We start from the raw sequence: 15,774 nt of genomic DNA on the forward strand, positions 1-15,774 counted from the left end.
CAGGTTTGCAGGGAGGGGCACAGCTTACACCAGATCCTCACTCTGCTTAGAGGAAAGGGCAGATTGGGAAGCTAGGGGAGATCTTTCCATATCTTTGAAGACAGTCAAACCCTACCTTAGGAAAAGGGTGTTGTTGGTCTCTCATAAATAAAACAGTAAGGAAGTGAAATTAAAGTCAGATAGACTTGGGGAGGAAAGAAGGAAACTGGCAGGTCAAGACCAGGCACAGGGATGCCATTATCCTGGTGAATGAACGCCGGCAGGGGCTGAAGGTGTAGTAGGACTGACTCGCTGGGACAGCTGGGTTGCTAAAAACAAGTCAAAGAACGGGGTGCCCAGAAGGGGAAGGAGTGAGGACTTGGGGACTCTGTTCTTCTCCTCTTATACTTTCAGATCTTAACTAACCCAGATGGTAAACATGCCCCCCGTGGATATAAAATACATCTGCTGGGTCTGCTAGGAAGCTGGAAGATTCTAATTTTGCCGAGAAAACAAAGTGGGTTTGCAGAGAATTCTGAGGACATGGTGACATTTCACTCATGAAAACCTCTCTGCAAATAACTATCCTTTAAGCAATAAAACATAAATGGAAAGGACCTTTGGAAACTGAGCAAACCAAACCAAAGAAATCTCCACACCACAATGAAAGATAAACTCTCTTAGTATTGGACTGTGGAGGAACATGAATAGGATTTATCATGTTATATGCACGTTGCAATCATTTAACCAAAAAACACACACTAATTGAGTAGTTACTGCAAGCCCTGCCCTGGACAGGTACAGGATTCACTTTGCAATTATATAAAATACAACTTTTATGCTGAAATATTTTTTCAAAATTATTATGTGTGACATAAACCAGATATTATTGCTCCTATTTTTTAAAAGATTTTTATTTATTTATTTGACAGACAGAGATCACAAGTAGGCAGAGAGGCAGCCAGAGAGAGTGGAGGAAGCAGGCTCCCTGCTGAACAGAGAGCTTGATCCGAGGACCCTGGGATCATGACCTGAGCTGAAGGCAGAGGCTTTAACCTACTGAGCCACATGGTGATGACCCGTGAGCCACCCAGGCACCCTATTGCTCCTATTTTATAAAGGAGTCTCAAAGAGCTTGAATGACACAGGTCATGCCAAGGCAGAGGGCAAGAAGTGCCATTTTTTAAGTTCAGGTTACCTCCCTTTCTATTGAGAATGAAATTCACTTCTTCTTAGAAATGCCTCTGTGCAAACCATCCTTCATCCTAGACATCCAAGGCAATGTAAAGTTCCCATACATGCAGACACCTGGATGACCTGCACAAGGCCATTAACCTCTCTGGACCTCAGTTTCTTTATAAGTAAAATAAGGAGGGCTGGGCCCATTGGAGTGCTAGGCTTCTTTTAGCTGTAACCTTCTGCGTCTATTAGAAATTATTTGAATTTATGACAGTCCAAAACTTAAACTTGTTTTTTGGCTCTCCCAAACTCCAGCAATAACCTCAAGGCTCTACGTTTTAGTGAGATTAATAAAGTCATTTTAGAGCAGAAGTGTTTGCAGACCTGGAGGTAACAGGAAGAAGGCAAAGGCTTAACCTTCTAAAATAAGAAAAAGTGCAAAGACAGAGATTGGTGCTAAGCCAGTGTTATATTTTAGCAGGACACATCACGTTTATGCTCTATAATAACCATGTAAGTTGAGATGAGATTGGGAAAAAAAAAACTTGATTTTTCTTGGTAAAGACATCAACAGACCAATCTCATTATTCATACTACACCTTTCCTTGTATACCTGTAGGTCGTTTCTGAGCATAAAGGAATTAATGCAAGGTTAGGGTCAGGGTATTGTCCCAGACGAGTCAAGGGCAACCATACGGTAATGCTGGATAATGCAATCAGTACTTATAAATAAACCTTATTTAAAACACTGTATTATACATTTCTTGCAAACAGTAATTGTCTTCCCAATTACGCATGTTGAGTAATTTTCAAAGCTTTGTAAAACTTTGCAAAGCCAAGAAGGCAGAGTTTACTAGTCCCATTTTCCTTGTGCATAAACTAAGTCATTCACTTAACTTCATTCAACTGATGGTCATTAAAAAATCTGTGGTGTTAACTAGGTATCTGCCTCAAGCCTCTGGCACTGGTGGTCTATGCTAGTTGCTAAAATAGCTATTTCTCCATTCGGGTGGTATCCCTGGGCTCAAAGCCTACTTCTACCACTGACCAAGAAGTTGTGTAACTTGGTGTCAGTTGCTTAAAATCTGATTGATTCCGTTTCTTCATCTGGAAAAACGATAATCATAAGAACACCTTCCCTTAAAGAGCTTTCATGGTGATGACCCGTGTGTCAACACATGTATACTGCCTACCCTTTAGTAAGTGTTCCAAAACATTACCTACTATTCTAGCCACTGGACACTATTTATTAATAGTGTAAGATATTATTAATATCTTACCGTGGAACTAGGTATTGAGGTACAGCAATGAACAAGGGCAGCTGATGGTTGTTCTCACAGACCTTGCATGCTCTTGCTCTGCCATCCAGCCTCAGGGGCATTCCAAGTTTTGATTCCTCTGTTCTTTAGAATAATCCAAATGTCTGAAATTCAGGTCTGATAGATGTGAGGTGCTCCAAACCCTCCTTCATGGCTCCAGCCCCCTTCCCTCACTCTTCTTTCTCTTTGTGATTTCATCCTCATTGGTCTCCAGCCCAAAGGCACACTTCCTCCATGAAAACTTCTCACCCACCCTCAGGTGTCTCTGCCTCTCTCCCTCCTATCGCATTTGCCTTCCAATGCCTCATACGTGGTGCATAATCACATATTGCTTAACTTTGCTAGTTAGTACTGCAAGCTTCCCTAACCTCTTTCTGCAGCAAGACATGAAATTTGAAGAGCACAGAGATGTGGTATCACCCTGTTTTCCCTGAGTGTTATGAGACACCCCTCTTTACCACCGTGTCTCAAGATACTCTCCTCCCGTTACCACCGGAGACTTAAGGATGCCACTGTTCATATGGGAAGGACTTCAGTGTTGATGTGTTAAGAAACTTGGATGCAGGGGTCTCTCCCCGACCCTCTCCCCCACACAGTGGCTAGAAGAACTAGCCCTCCTCCACCCCGTTTCTTTCCTACAGACAGACTTCTGGAAAATCGCAAATTTTATTTCAGATTCTTTGTCCACAATTTTATCTTCCCCAGTACCATGCAGGAATGCAGGTCCAGTGTTATCAGATGTTGACAATTTTCAAAAGGAGTCAAAGTTCAGAAAATACTGAAAAATCTCCTGGTTTATTTTATTTTTTAAGTGGGCAACTAAATTCAAAATATATGAATGCGTTGTGCAACCATAGAAAAGGTGGCCCCAGACTTAGGGGTCTATCCCAAGGTTTGTGGCACACAGTGCCTTGTGTAGGCAACGTGCTTGGTATATTCGCAGGGGCATGAATCAGACTTCTAGACTGCAGTCTGTTGGGTGAAACTATGTTAACATAATGCCATATTATAAAAAGTACCACCAAAAGATTAATTCTTTGAGTAAATAAACATGTTAGAGTCACTTAACATCCCTACAAAGTTTGGGAGAAGTTTTGCACTTCCTTGATAGCGTAAATGTCTCCTGTATGTTTTGGGGTGCTCATTGTACACCTGATCTGCTCACGGGCTGGTTGTGACATTATCCGCACTTCCACTGTTATTGGCAGATACCGCTGTCTGAAGTGTCTCAACTTTGACCTCTGCCAAGCGTGCTTCTTTGCTGGGCTTCACAGAGGATCTCCCCAGAAGGTCCATCCTGTGATGGAGGTCTGCGTCCAGGTAACCTCTAACCCACCGCACACCAGTGATTTATGAATCCAGTCAGGGCCAGCTGCAGCAACTAAAGAACTTTCCCTGGATAAACCACAGATTTTGTTCCTTTCATTCGTGATAATATTTAAGGAAGTAACAAGGAAGTAACAAAGTCCACCGAAAATACCTCTCAATATCCATATGCTTTCTCTACATCATAGATTTTAATGAACCTTTGGGGACATGAAAAGGCCAAACAGAGTTCAATCTCATGGGACTGGTCCCACAATATATGGCAGAAAGTATCTGAGGAATAAAAGGGGAGAAACACTGGAAGTGAGTACGGGTTCAAAGAAAAGGCTTGGTTTGCTAAAAATGAGAAAATCAGGTTTCTGATTACTACTATCTTTTGGGGAAACTTTTCTCTTTTCACATGTCTCTTCCCGAAATTCCAGTATTTTTTCTTTAGGAAAAATGAAAGGGAAAAATTACTATCTGTCTTTGGATGGAAAGAATAGAAAACTAAGACTTCATAGTTGCCTTTTAAGTGTTCTTTAAGAAAATTCTAAATACTCAGCAAGAGAATTCAGACCTTTTGAAGAAAAAAGAGAAATAGGATAGTCAAGTTTAAGCAAAGAGCATTTTCATTTTTCCCGGAAAGAACACTTTCTTCTATGCACTAAGTTCCTATAACTCAGTTTCTCTGTACAAAGGTATCACCCTCAAACAGGGCAGTAGTGAAGGGTGTTGGTTAGCTATCCCTACCAAGGACAGATTTGCTTCCTTCTCTTTAACATGAATGGTCCACTAAAGACAAGTGCTTGGAGCGTATTAAAGAATTCCCAGTGGGCATTGTTTTGCTGAACTTGGATAACCCAGATGCTCAGGTTCCTTGGCCCATCAGCTCCCTTTTCCTAAAACTCAGGGGAGGAATAGGACTTTTCAATGTTAGACTGACACCGTGTGGTCATTTTGTTATTACACTTCAGATTTCAAGGGCTGAAAATTTTTAGTAAGATACCTCATTCCTTTGTTCTTTTGGCAAAGGTTCTTTTTTTTTAGGATTTTATTTATTTATTTGACAGACAGAGATCACAAGTAGGCAGAGAGGCAGGCAGAGAGAGAGAGGAGGAAGCAGGCTCCCTGCTGAGCAGAGAGCCCAATGCGGGGCTTGATCCCAGGACTCTGGGATCATGACCTGAATCGAAGGCAGAGGTTTTAACTCACTGAGCCACCCAAGCGCCCCTTGGCAAAGGTTCTTAATGTGGGGTTGACGGGTGGACCTCAGAGGGTCTGTGAATCCACTGACATTTTATACAGAATTAAATGTATGGCATTTTTCTGGAGATAAATCCACCAGCGATCATCCAGTTCTGAAGAGAATCCACACCCCAGCTGTTGGCAGCCCTGGATTTAGCCCTGCTCCGTACCTCTTCTTGCTTTAGAATTCCACGTTCCTGGATCGATTTCAGGAAGAGGGGTTAATTGTAAGCGAGTGGTATTTAATTTGGAAACTTACACTCTGGAAAGCAGAGATGGTGGCAAGACATTCAGGTAGTACAGAAAGAAGATGATTTTTCTGAGGACATAAAAGTGAGTGGAGTAATTCCAAAAATTTTCGTGGTGGCCAGTTTGCCCAAATGAGGAAAAAAGACCTGGGTACTCTGATAGGACTCTCCTTTTTACTGGTGGCCGTTCTGGCAGATGTCGGCAAAGGAGAATACGAAATGCCTGGTCAGGACCCTCAGAAACAACCTGCTCCGAGGACGCAGGAGAAAAGAAACTTCGAGAAGGCCGTGGCTGCTGGACCAGGCGACTCCAGGGAAGCTGGCTAATGACACACAGGCCAGGTGAGTGTCTGTGAGTGACAGTCCTGCAGAGCGGCAGCCCGGCCTGGTTTCCTAAAGCTGGTCAGAAAGAAGGCAGGAGGCTGGGCTGGCTGAGGACTGAAAATGCACTTCACCTCCCGAAATGATCCTTAATTTTCAAACAGAACAAGAGGCAAAAAATACTTCTAAATGGCCCATCCCATCTTTTAGAATTATTCCAACTAAAGCATCAAACACAGGAGACGCTTAACATTAAAGTATTTGAATGACTGCTTTATATCTCTGGGTTGTTTGTTTTTTGTTTTTTGTTTTTTTTATATCTTTAGTTTCTATTCGTTTGCTTTTGAAAGGCTAACTTAGAATGAATACTTAATTTTTACTAAAAAGGGAAAGGAAAGACACTCAGAATCCTATCACTCACAGACGAATGCTAGTCACATGTTAGTATTACCAAAACAGGAATTATGCAGTAGATACAATATTACATTCTTCGTTTCTTTTCCGTATGGACAGTATTTCCCATGTCATTAGTTTCCAAAATATTATTTTTAATCGCCTCACTCTCATCCTTATAAGGAAGTATCGTAACATACCGGAATCCCTTATATCATTGAACATTTTGGTTATTTTTAGAATTTGCCCCCTGAAATTCTGTAGTCAACATCCCTATTCATGCATCTTCCTATAGTTTTAATATTTTACTAAGATAAATTTAGTCCAGTAAAATCATTGGATCAAAAGTTGTTAACTCTGTTAACTCTCAAAATTCAGAACACCAAATTGTGCTCCAGAGGGTTAAGCCAAAAGATACCCAACACTATTGGTATATGAGGTCACCCATCACTTACCAAAAGATTACCAGCCTAAAGATGACTTTAAAAAGTCTTTGTGATAAGGCCACTTGGCTGGCTCTGTAGGTAGAGCATACAACTCTTGATCTTGTGGATTGTGAGGTCAAGCCCCACATTGGGTGCAGACATTACTTAAAATTAAATCTTTTTTTTTTTTTTTACAAAAGTCTTTGTGATGTTAATTTTGGAAGTAACCACTTCTTCAAAATTAAAAAGTGTAGAAAATAAAGCAAAAAGATAATGTTTCTGTGGGCTTATGATCATCAACCTTTTGGGAGGAAAAAAACCTCAGAAATATTAATTCACTACCATTTTATCTAGTGAGAGTAGAACAGATAGATTTAAATCAGAATGGTATTCATTTACTAATTCCTTTTGTAATTCCTAATCTCTTCTCAGACACCCACCAGCATATTTCTGTCTCAATCCCAGACCTTATTTTTAGGGTCCTTTTGTCACTTTCCAATCTAAACAAGTTTTTATAACTCTTTAAAGGAAAAAGTATATGTTGACATTACAATTAGATGCCATTTATTATACCTATATCACATTTACTTAGCAGGTTGTTATCAATATATCTTCAAAGTTAGAGAATTTATCATTTGATGTGTATCTTTAATATAGTACAAGGAATTTAAAAATAAGAACAAAGATATCAGGCACCAATTCATCTGTCTTCTTCAAGGCAGGTTTCATCTTTCCCTAGCAAAGGAACAATACAATGTGTCGATTAGTCATCTGGATTTATTGGATACTTGAGATCTTGTCTAAATTCCTACATTCTCATACTTAGAACACAAAGATCCAGACTCTTAATTTGATTTCTTTTGGCCACTGAAGCCAGACTGATGTTTTGAAAGTAAAAATATGATGGCATCCCTCATGTGCCCACCTCCCCCAAACTCCTAGCCTCAAATCCCACCATTCTCCTCCCATTGTTTTAAGCTAAAAACTAGAAGTCATAATGGCTTAGAAAAGTTCTGCATATCCCACCCCCACAAACCTCTCCAGTTTCATCTCCCCAGCCCCACATTGTCTGTGCTCCAGTCCTCATTCCTTCCCCCTCCCCACAAGACTAAGCCAGATCCGCCCCTCTAATGACTTAAACCTTTACCTTAAAGAAGTATCCCAAGCCCACCAACCTGCATGGCTTGAGCCTCACTCCTAAAAACCTAGAGGGGGAACACCTGGGAGGCTCAGTTGTTTAAGCTTCCGACACGTGGTTTTGGCTCAGGTCATGATCTCAGGGTCATAGGACAGAGCCCTGAGTTAGGCTCCAGACTGGGCATGGGGATTGCTTAAGATTCTGTCTCTCCCTCTCTTTTTGCCGCCTCCCCGCCTTTGCACACATGCACATGCGCGCTCTCTCTCTCTCTCTCAAAAATAATAGTAATAATAATAATAATAATAAAGACCCGTAGAGGTCTTTGTTCAAATGCCATCTCATCCATAAGTCCATTCGCAACTACTTAACATTTCAGCCCCTGTTCCCCTCTGGCACTCACAATCCTTCTCCCTTGCTTTATTTTTCTTCAGAGCATTTCATCAGTACCTTACACCCTATATATTTTACTTTTATTTTTTGTTTGTTTGGTATCATGTAAGCTCAGGGGCAGGGCTGGAGAAATTTTTATTGTTTCCAGATATATTTCCAGAATCTATAACTAATGTCTAAATTTGACAAATGCTCAATAAATGTTTATTGAATGATGGGTCGATGGGCTGAATAATACAATGAGGGATGTGTGATGAAGGCACTGATGGGGGTAATAAGGTAGGTCACGAAGTCTTTTAGAATGGAGCATGGGAAAGTGTCACAGAGTGATTACAAAGTGTTGGGAGAAGGTAGTGAAATTCGATTGAGCTTTGTCCTCAGTCAGGTGTGTAGCCTTGGGGAAGTGGCTTCATGTTTTTGTGACTCAGTGTCTTCACTTGATAGTAGAGATAACCTGTCCTACTCCCAGAGTAGCATCAGTAGAGATAAGAGGAGGAAAGGAAATTCAATTGCTATGCAAAGCTAAAGGTTTTTAGAATGTCAGTGTGTTCTACTCTGTCCACCTGAGCACAACAGTGTTCCCCAAAGTAAAACTCTTACGTAATAATTTTCAGCTTCACCTAGATATTAATGAGTTCAGAAATTCTGATTAGTGTCTTATCTAGGAGAAAGGAATGTGGGACATTATTATTTAACAATGTGGTAAAAGGCAAAATACATCCTTAATATCTATTAAGTTGACACATTAGTACTGACCATCTTCTAAGAGATTTGTGATTTTGCCAAGTGATGATACTAAATTCATTCATTGACTTAGCAAATATTCTGCAAGGTAATAAGCCTCCTTTTCATGTGGTTTCACTTAATTTACATATAATAGTTTACACTGAGAACATTTTCACTTGCAAAAAACATAACTGAAAGTTAGGTGCCAAAATATCAACACTGTTATTAAATAGTTTTGGAAGTTCTTGCAAATATAATAAAAAAGAAAATTAAAACAGTGAAACAGACAAAATTACTTTCATTTGCAGCTAATATGATTTTAAGTTCCCAAGAAAGCTCAGGTAGCTCTAGTAAAAATAACTAGAATAAATAGGCTTTGAGTGGTGGGAAATAAAATGCATACACACAGATTAGTAGGTCTTCATTATGATAGTAGTCGTCAGCTAGAAATTTTATTAAAATCCCCTTTACAGCACCTGCAAAAATTATTTTAAAGAGAAACTTAGAAAAAAAAAGCTTAGCAAAAAGGATACAAAAACCACATTTTAAAAAAACTATAATATTTCAGAATACAGCAAATAAGACCTGAATGAAAGGAGAAACATACCAAATTCCTGGAAGAGAAGACTCTGGCATAAGAATTGTACATGCTCCAAAAATTAATACAGTTGATTCTCATTATTCACAGATTCTGTACTTATGAATGCACTTACTCATGAAAATTTATGTATAACCCTAAAATCAATACTTGTGATGTTTCCCTGGTCATCTGCAGACAGGCACAGAGTGGCAAAAAATCTGAACTATTGATGCACCCCTGAGGTCGAACTGAGAATCATTCTGTCTTCTTGTTTCAGCTCTCATACCATAAACACATCCTTTTCACATGTTTGTGCTTTTTAATGGTGATTTCACTATTGCAAATTGCTCCCCAAACACCATGCGGAAATGTCTGCTCTTCCTAAGCACAGGAAGGTTATGAAGCTCCTTAAGAAGAAAATATGTATGTTAAATAACCTCCTTCCAAGCAGGAGTTATAGTGCTGTTGACCATAAGTTCTGTGTGAATGAATTGACAGTATGTATTAAATAAGGTGTCCATATACAAGACATGCATAAAACAAAGTTATATGTTGCTTGGATGACAAAAATAATCTGACCAGAGACTAGCAAGAACCTAACCTTTTATTTCCCCTGGAAGCAATGGGTCAATTTTCCCTAATTCATAGTTAACAGTGACTGTGTAGAGTATAATGGCCATCAGTAATGAGAATCAATTGTATTTAAACTAAGTGCATTTCCAAATAGAATCACGATGTTTTTTAAATAGGAAAAAATTATTTTGAAAACATTTTTGGAATAATAAATTAAACAAGAATATTTAAAATTATGAAATTGAAGACTAGTGGGAAGGGATGTTCTTCAACAGATATTAAAATGTACTATAGACAACTAAGACCAAATAGTATTATATAAAAAAAGAATGGGGGGCACTTGAGTGGCTCAATTGGTTAAGCATATGACTTTTGATTACAGTTCAGTTCATGATCTTGGGGTCATGGGATCGAGCCCTCTGTCTGGCTCTGGGCTGAGCATGGATCCTGCTTGATATTCTCTCTCTTCCTCTTTCTCTGCCCCTCCCTGCTTGCTCTCTCTCTCTCTCTCTCTCTCTTAAAAAAAATGGAATAGACATATAGATCTGAGGACAAGAATTCAAAATTTAATGATTGATATAAGCCTAAATGGGAACCCAACATATGATAAATGTGGTGTTTTCATTCACCAAAAAAAAGAAGAAAAAATGCATAATTGGCTATCCATCTGGGAGTGTGCTTGGCAGGTCCAAAGAACAGCAAGGAAGCCAGTGTGGCAGAGTGCAAGAAAGAGGAGATGCTGAGAATAGTCTAGAGGGAAGGCAGGGTGGAGGCAAGTGTAGAAGCAAGGTCACGTAACTTTCTAAATGTTCTTCTAGTGTTTCAGTTTTTAATGTTGAGTTTGAATTTCAATCCATTTGGAATTTATTTCAGCAAGGGTCTGGCTTTGCTTTCTTTCAGAAGCATAGCCAATTATGCTAACTTTTCCCCAGTTAATTAAAATGCCAACTTTATCACATATCAGATTTCCTTATATACTTGGATCAATTAAGATAACTTATATTCTCATCCTCAGATCTATGGGTCAATTCTTGTATCTTGTATCTACTCTAATCTATTGTATAGTATAGTATTCCACAGTAAGTAGAAGGAGAAAACAGCTGTGATCTGAAATGGCGAGACTGTAGGTAGAGCAGGTTTGGGAGGAACGATCAGAAGTTCAGTTTGGGATATGTTAAGATTGAGATATCTCAGACATCACATGAAAATGTTGAATAGGACATTCCCCATTCATGGCTGGAATTTGGAGGAAAGTCTCCCAGAGATACAAATTTGGGAGTTGTTGGCATGATGGCTCTTCAAGCTGTGAGATTGTATGAGATCACCAAGGAGAGTATAGACAGGAAAGAGGAGGATAGAGGATTGAGCCCTATGACAGTCCACACACTACAAACTTGGAGAGCAGAAGATGAGCCATTGGGGAGACAAGAAAGATGAAAGATCCGGGAGAAAACCAAGAAAATGAGGAATCATGGAAGGCAGGTAAATAAAGTGTTTTAAGGAGGAGGGCGTGGTCTACTCTGTCAAATGCTGTGCTAGGGCAAGTAAGAATTGGCCTTTGGACTTTGCAATGAGGGATTCATTGATGAGCTCAAAAAGAGCAGGGTAGGACGGTGGTAGTAGAAAAAAATCAGACTAGAGATGGTTTAAGAGAGAATGGGAGCTGAGGAATTGAAGATACCGAATACAATTCTTTCCTGGATTTGTTAAAGTAGAGGGAACAAAGAGATAGTGTAGGTGGTAGGGTACCTGACATGAAGAGAATGTTTTGTTATGATGGCAAAAGTAACAGCATGTTTGACTATTGAAGGGGATGACCCTATAGGAATGAAAGTACCACTAAATAGTAAATAAGGACACACATGACAGCACTGGAGGGGAGGGGCAATAAACCAGAAAGAACCTAAGAGTCTACCGGTAGAAAAATGGAGGAACACCCATGATACAGGCAGACGACAGAATATAATGAATCCACTTAAACGAACAAATTTAAGCACCTATCTATGACAGTAGAGAGCATTCATCATCTTCAATTAACAAAAAGAGTAAGTGACAGAACAGTGTGCATGAAATGTCATTTTTGTTCCAAAAACAAACTCAGTATATATATTTGATGTTTGTATGAGTACAGAAAACAGTATGGAACAACCCAAAGGAATCAAAATGATCTCACATAGGGTAGGAAGAGAATGTGTCACTCAAAGATATGTGACAAAGAAGTCCAGGGTTATCCCCAAATGCCCCACTGCTTAACTGCATAATTAAGTGTACCACACAATAATCACTTCTCTCCCTGTGAGCCCATCACGTTCTGTAGAAATAAAATCGCATCATGTCAATAACAATCATATGTTCATCTGTTCATTAAATATGAAATCTCTGTGAGCAAGGAGTTCTCTGCTTTTGTTTTCCATCTTTTATCTGCAATAACTCAAGATGGTGAGATGCTTTAAAATCATTTTTGGGGGCACCTGGGTGGCTCAGTGGGTTAAGCCTCTGCCTTCAGCTCGGGTCATGATCTCAGGGTCCTGGGATCAAGCCCCGCATCAGGATCTCTGCTCCGCAGGGAGCCTGCTTCTGCCTCTCTCTCTGCCCGCTTGCTTGTGATCTCTCTCTCTCTCTGTGTCAAATAAATAAATAAAATCTTTTAAAAATAAATAAATAAATAATAAAATCATTTTTGAATAAAGGAATGAAACTAAGTGGAACTACATAAAATGGAACATGCCTGACCTTAAACTGACTGCTCTATTCTACGTTCTTTCCAATATGACACAATAATTATGAACACATCTGTGCTCAGAACCCCTAGTATCTGATTTGAACAGGATAACCTTGGGGATTTTATGCAGTCATTCCTTAATTTCTTTGCATTCTTATTCCTAGATCATCAAGAAGGAGGGCAGTAAATAGAATCCCCATTTCCATTATTGGCCGATTGCTGTCTATCACCTAAGTAGTTGGATGGGAAAAGGCACAGGGGGGAAAAAAAGTCATGCTACTTTAATGCTATTTTGAATATCAAAGTTAATATCTGATTTAACATTTTCTAAAAAGGCTTTCCTCAATGTCATGCCTGATAATTAATTATCATTACAATGTCTTATAAACCTCTGCCTTATAGCAGGATCTCGATTCCGTACAGTAGCTCTGAAGTACCAATACTTGGAAGTTGGACTAGACCAGTGGAAACTATAGCCACAGAGGCTCCCAGACAAGTATCTCCAACGATATTTCAGGCTCAGCAAACTGACAACAGCAACCCACATCCTCAGGTGAGTCCAAAAGGGAAAGGAACCAATGCACAAACAATCTGGACCACTTTGTAAGGATGCCGTGAGATTCAGTGTGGTGTGTGGAATATTTTCAAGATGTTAACATGATCAAAGAAAATATTGTTTAAAATAATTTTTTATCTCCAATCATAAGGGGTTACATATTTATTACAGAAAGTTTGGAAAAGCCAACAAAGAACAAAATAACAATTACAAACCATGATATAACCACTATTTCAATATTTTTATTAAGATTTTTCTTTTAATTCCAGGAGAGTTAAAATACAGAGTTATATTAGTTTCAGGTGTTGAACTATTCTATACGTTACTCAGTCCCCATTATGACAAGTGTACTCTTTATTAATATTAATATTTTAATGTTAATATGTTAATATTTTGGTGTACTTCTTTCCCTGCAAATACTTCTGATATAGTTTACATCACACTGCAGAATGTGTTACTGATACAGTTCCGTATCAGTGTTTTTGAGCATTTCCCATTGCCATTACAAATCTTCTGACACATTGTTTTGCAGGTTTCATTTAAACGGATACAACATTATTTAACCCCTCTTCTTTTGTTGGATATTTGAATTGCTTCCAATTTTTGCTAAAACTTGAAATTATACTATTGAAATCCTTGTACATTATTCTTTGTACATGATTTCCCAGATACTTTGGTAGGGTTTTTTTTCTTTAAGTGGGACAACTAGGATAAGAAGTGGGAATATTTTTAGGCTCTTAATACTTACTGAAAAATTATTGTTTAGAAAGGATATACCAAACTGTGCACCCAGTGAGTTCAAATAACTATTCCTCTTGATCCTTGTTACTCTTACTTGTAACTTGTTACTATCATCAAATTTTGAACTTTGTTACTTTTATGAGCAGAATATATTTTATTTGCCTTAATGTCCATTTCTTTACTTAGAAGGCAATTGTATTTGCTCTTCTGTCACTGTCCTCTGCCCAGTTTTATCGATGCATCAGCTTGTTTTATTAATGTATTTGAGCTTTTAAAACTCTAGCTATGGGAAACCTTTCTTTATGGTTGTTTCCTTTTAGTCTAATTTATAATGTGACTTGCTATATATAGACATTTTTAATTCCTATGAAAACACTATTAACCTTTTCTGACTTCTCACACAATTTTATGCTTGGAAAATTTTTCTGCATTAAAAAAGTCAAATGAGACTTCACTGTATTGCTGTAACATGGATTGATTTTGGGGGGGATGGGGGTGGTATTTACGTGGCTTGACTTTTTTGGACATTTAAGGTTTAAACCTACCTGGCTTTTATTATGGATGGCACGTTAGAAGGTGAGGATATTCCCCTACTCCTACTTTTTTACTGAAATAGCCCATTCTTCAGGCAACCCCCAGTAAAATCAGGGCTTGGACATACAGCCTAGTCCTTCCCTCAGTTCCCCAGGCAGAAACAAGAACTGAGGTGATGTTTAATCAGTGTTGGCTGGGGTGAGATGATGGATAGGAGGGTCCAGGGCTCCCTCTTCTGGTGTCTTGCTGACATCATTGTTATTTTGATTTTTTTAATTGTTAGCTATTATCAAACAATTATTCTTCTAGAAGGACTTTAAAATCATTTCTAAAATGCCAGGTTAATCTTACTAGTATTTTGGTTTGATTTGCATTAAACCTGTATTTTGAGGTGCAAAAATCTGTCAGTAATGGCTGTATGTGGCTTACTTCTCAGTCTAGGTTTCTCACTGAGGGCACCTGGCTCTTTTATGCTTATTGTTCTTATTTTGAATAAAGACCTTTCCCTTATTTTGAATAAAGAAAAAGTACCTTTTTCTTAATTATTGATGATGGTATACTGGAAAGTTATGGATTTTTGAATGGTTTTCTTATAAAGAGAAACCTTTCTGAACTCTCTTAATTTCAAATACTGGTCTAGTTTGACTCTCTTGCTTCTAACTAAACAATCATGCATTGTGTGTGGGGGGGGGAGATATTTTGGTCTCTTTCTCTCCAATATTTAAACCTCTCATGTCTACTGCATGTCTTCATTCCCGAGAGAATCCAGATCTTCCAGAACAAACTGAATAATGCAAGAGATGACGGGGCAGCTTCTTTTACTTTAAATGGGAGGAGATTTAATGAGGGCACTTCTCTTATGCTTCTCCATTAAATATGATGGTGTTAGTTGTTGGGTTGAAACTCCTTTTAATTTTATGGAAGTCCTTTTTCTATTTTACTTTTTTTGTTTTTTGTTTTGTCTTGTTTTTGTGGAAATAGGCAATCAGAAGTGATTTTGAGTTTATTTATTTGAAGTCTCCTTTTTAGCCTCATTTGAAATGATCTCATGCTTTTTCCTGTTGGGAGCATTGCACCAGTAGTCCTTGAGAGTAAACGTTCCTGGCATTGCTGAAACCAACACCTATATTTGTTCACAGTGGATCCTTTTTAAATATGACTTAAATTTGCTTTGCTTATTTCTCATTTAGAATCGCAACATTTATAAGTCAAAATATTCTTTCTGTCACTCAACACTGTCTTTGTTAGTTTTATGCATTTTCAGCAGCTACTCCTTTTTCATCTTTTCTTGTGTCTGAAGGAATTTATCTAAGATAAGAATTATTTTATTTTTTAAAAAGATATGTTTATTTATTTGAAAGAGACAGTGCAAGCAAGGGGAGGGGCAGAGAGAGAGA

At 38.6% G+C, this 15,774-nt stretch overlaps 1 protein-coding gene across 1 annotated transcript in view; it reads left to right on the forward strand.

The window, feature by feature from the left end:
* The window catches only part of DYTN (dystrotelin), a 47,539-nt gene that overhangs the window by 15,282 nt on the left and 16,483 nt on the right, over positions 1–15,774 (forward strand). The window contains exons 8-9 of the mRNA XM_032860280.1: positions 3,686–3,797; positions 5,475–5,620. Of these exons, the coding sequence (XP_032716171.1) occupies positions 3,686–3,797; positions 5,475–5,620 (258 nt within the window). The remainder of the gene's footprint in view (positions 1–3,685; positions 3,798–5,474; positions 5,621–15,774) is intronic.

The sequence above is a fragment of the Lontra canadensis genome, unplaced genomic scaffold (assembly GCF_010015895.1).
Source record: "Lontra canadensis isolate GAN:19392208 unplaced genomic scaffold, GSC_riverotter_1.0 scaffold18, whole genome shotgun sequence".
NCBI lineage: Eukaryota > Metazoa > Chordata > Mammalia > Carnivora > Mustelidae > Lontra > Lontra canadensis.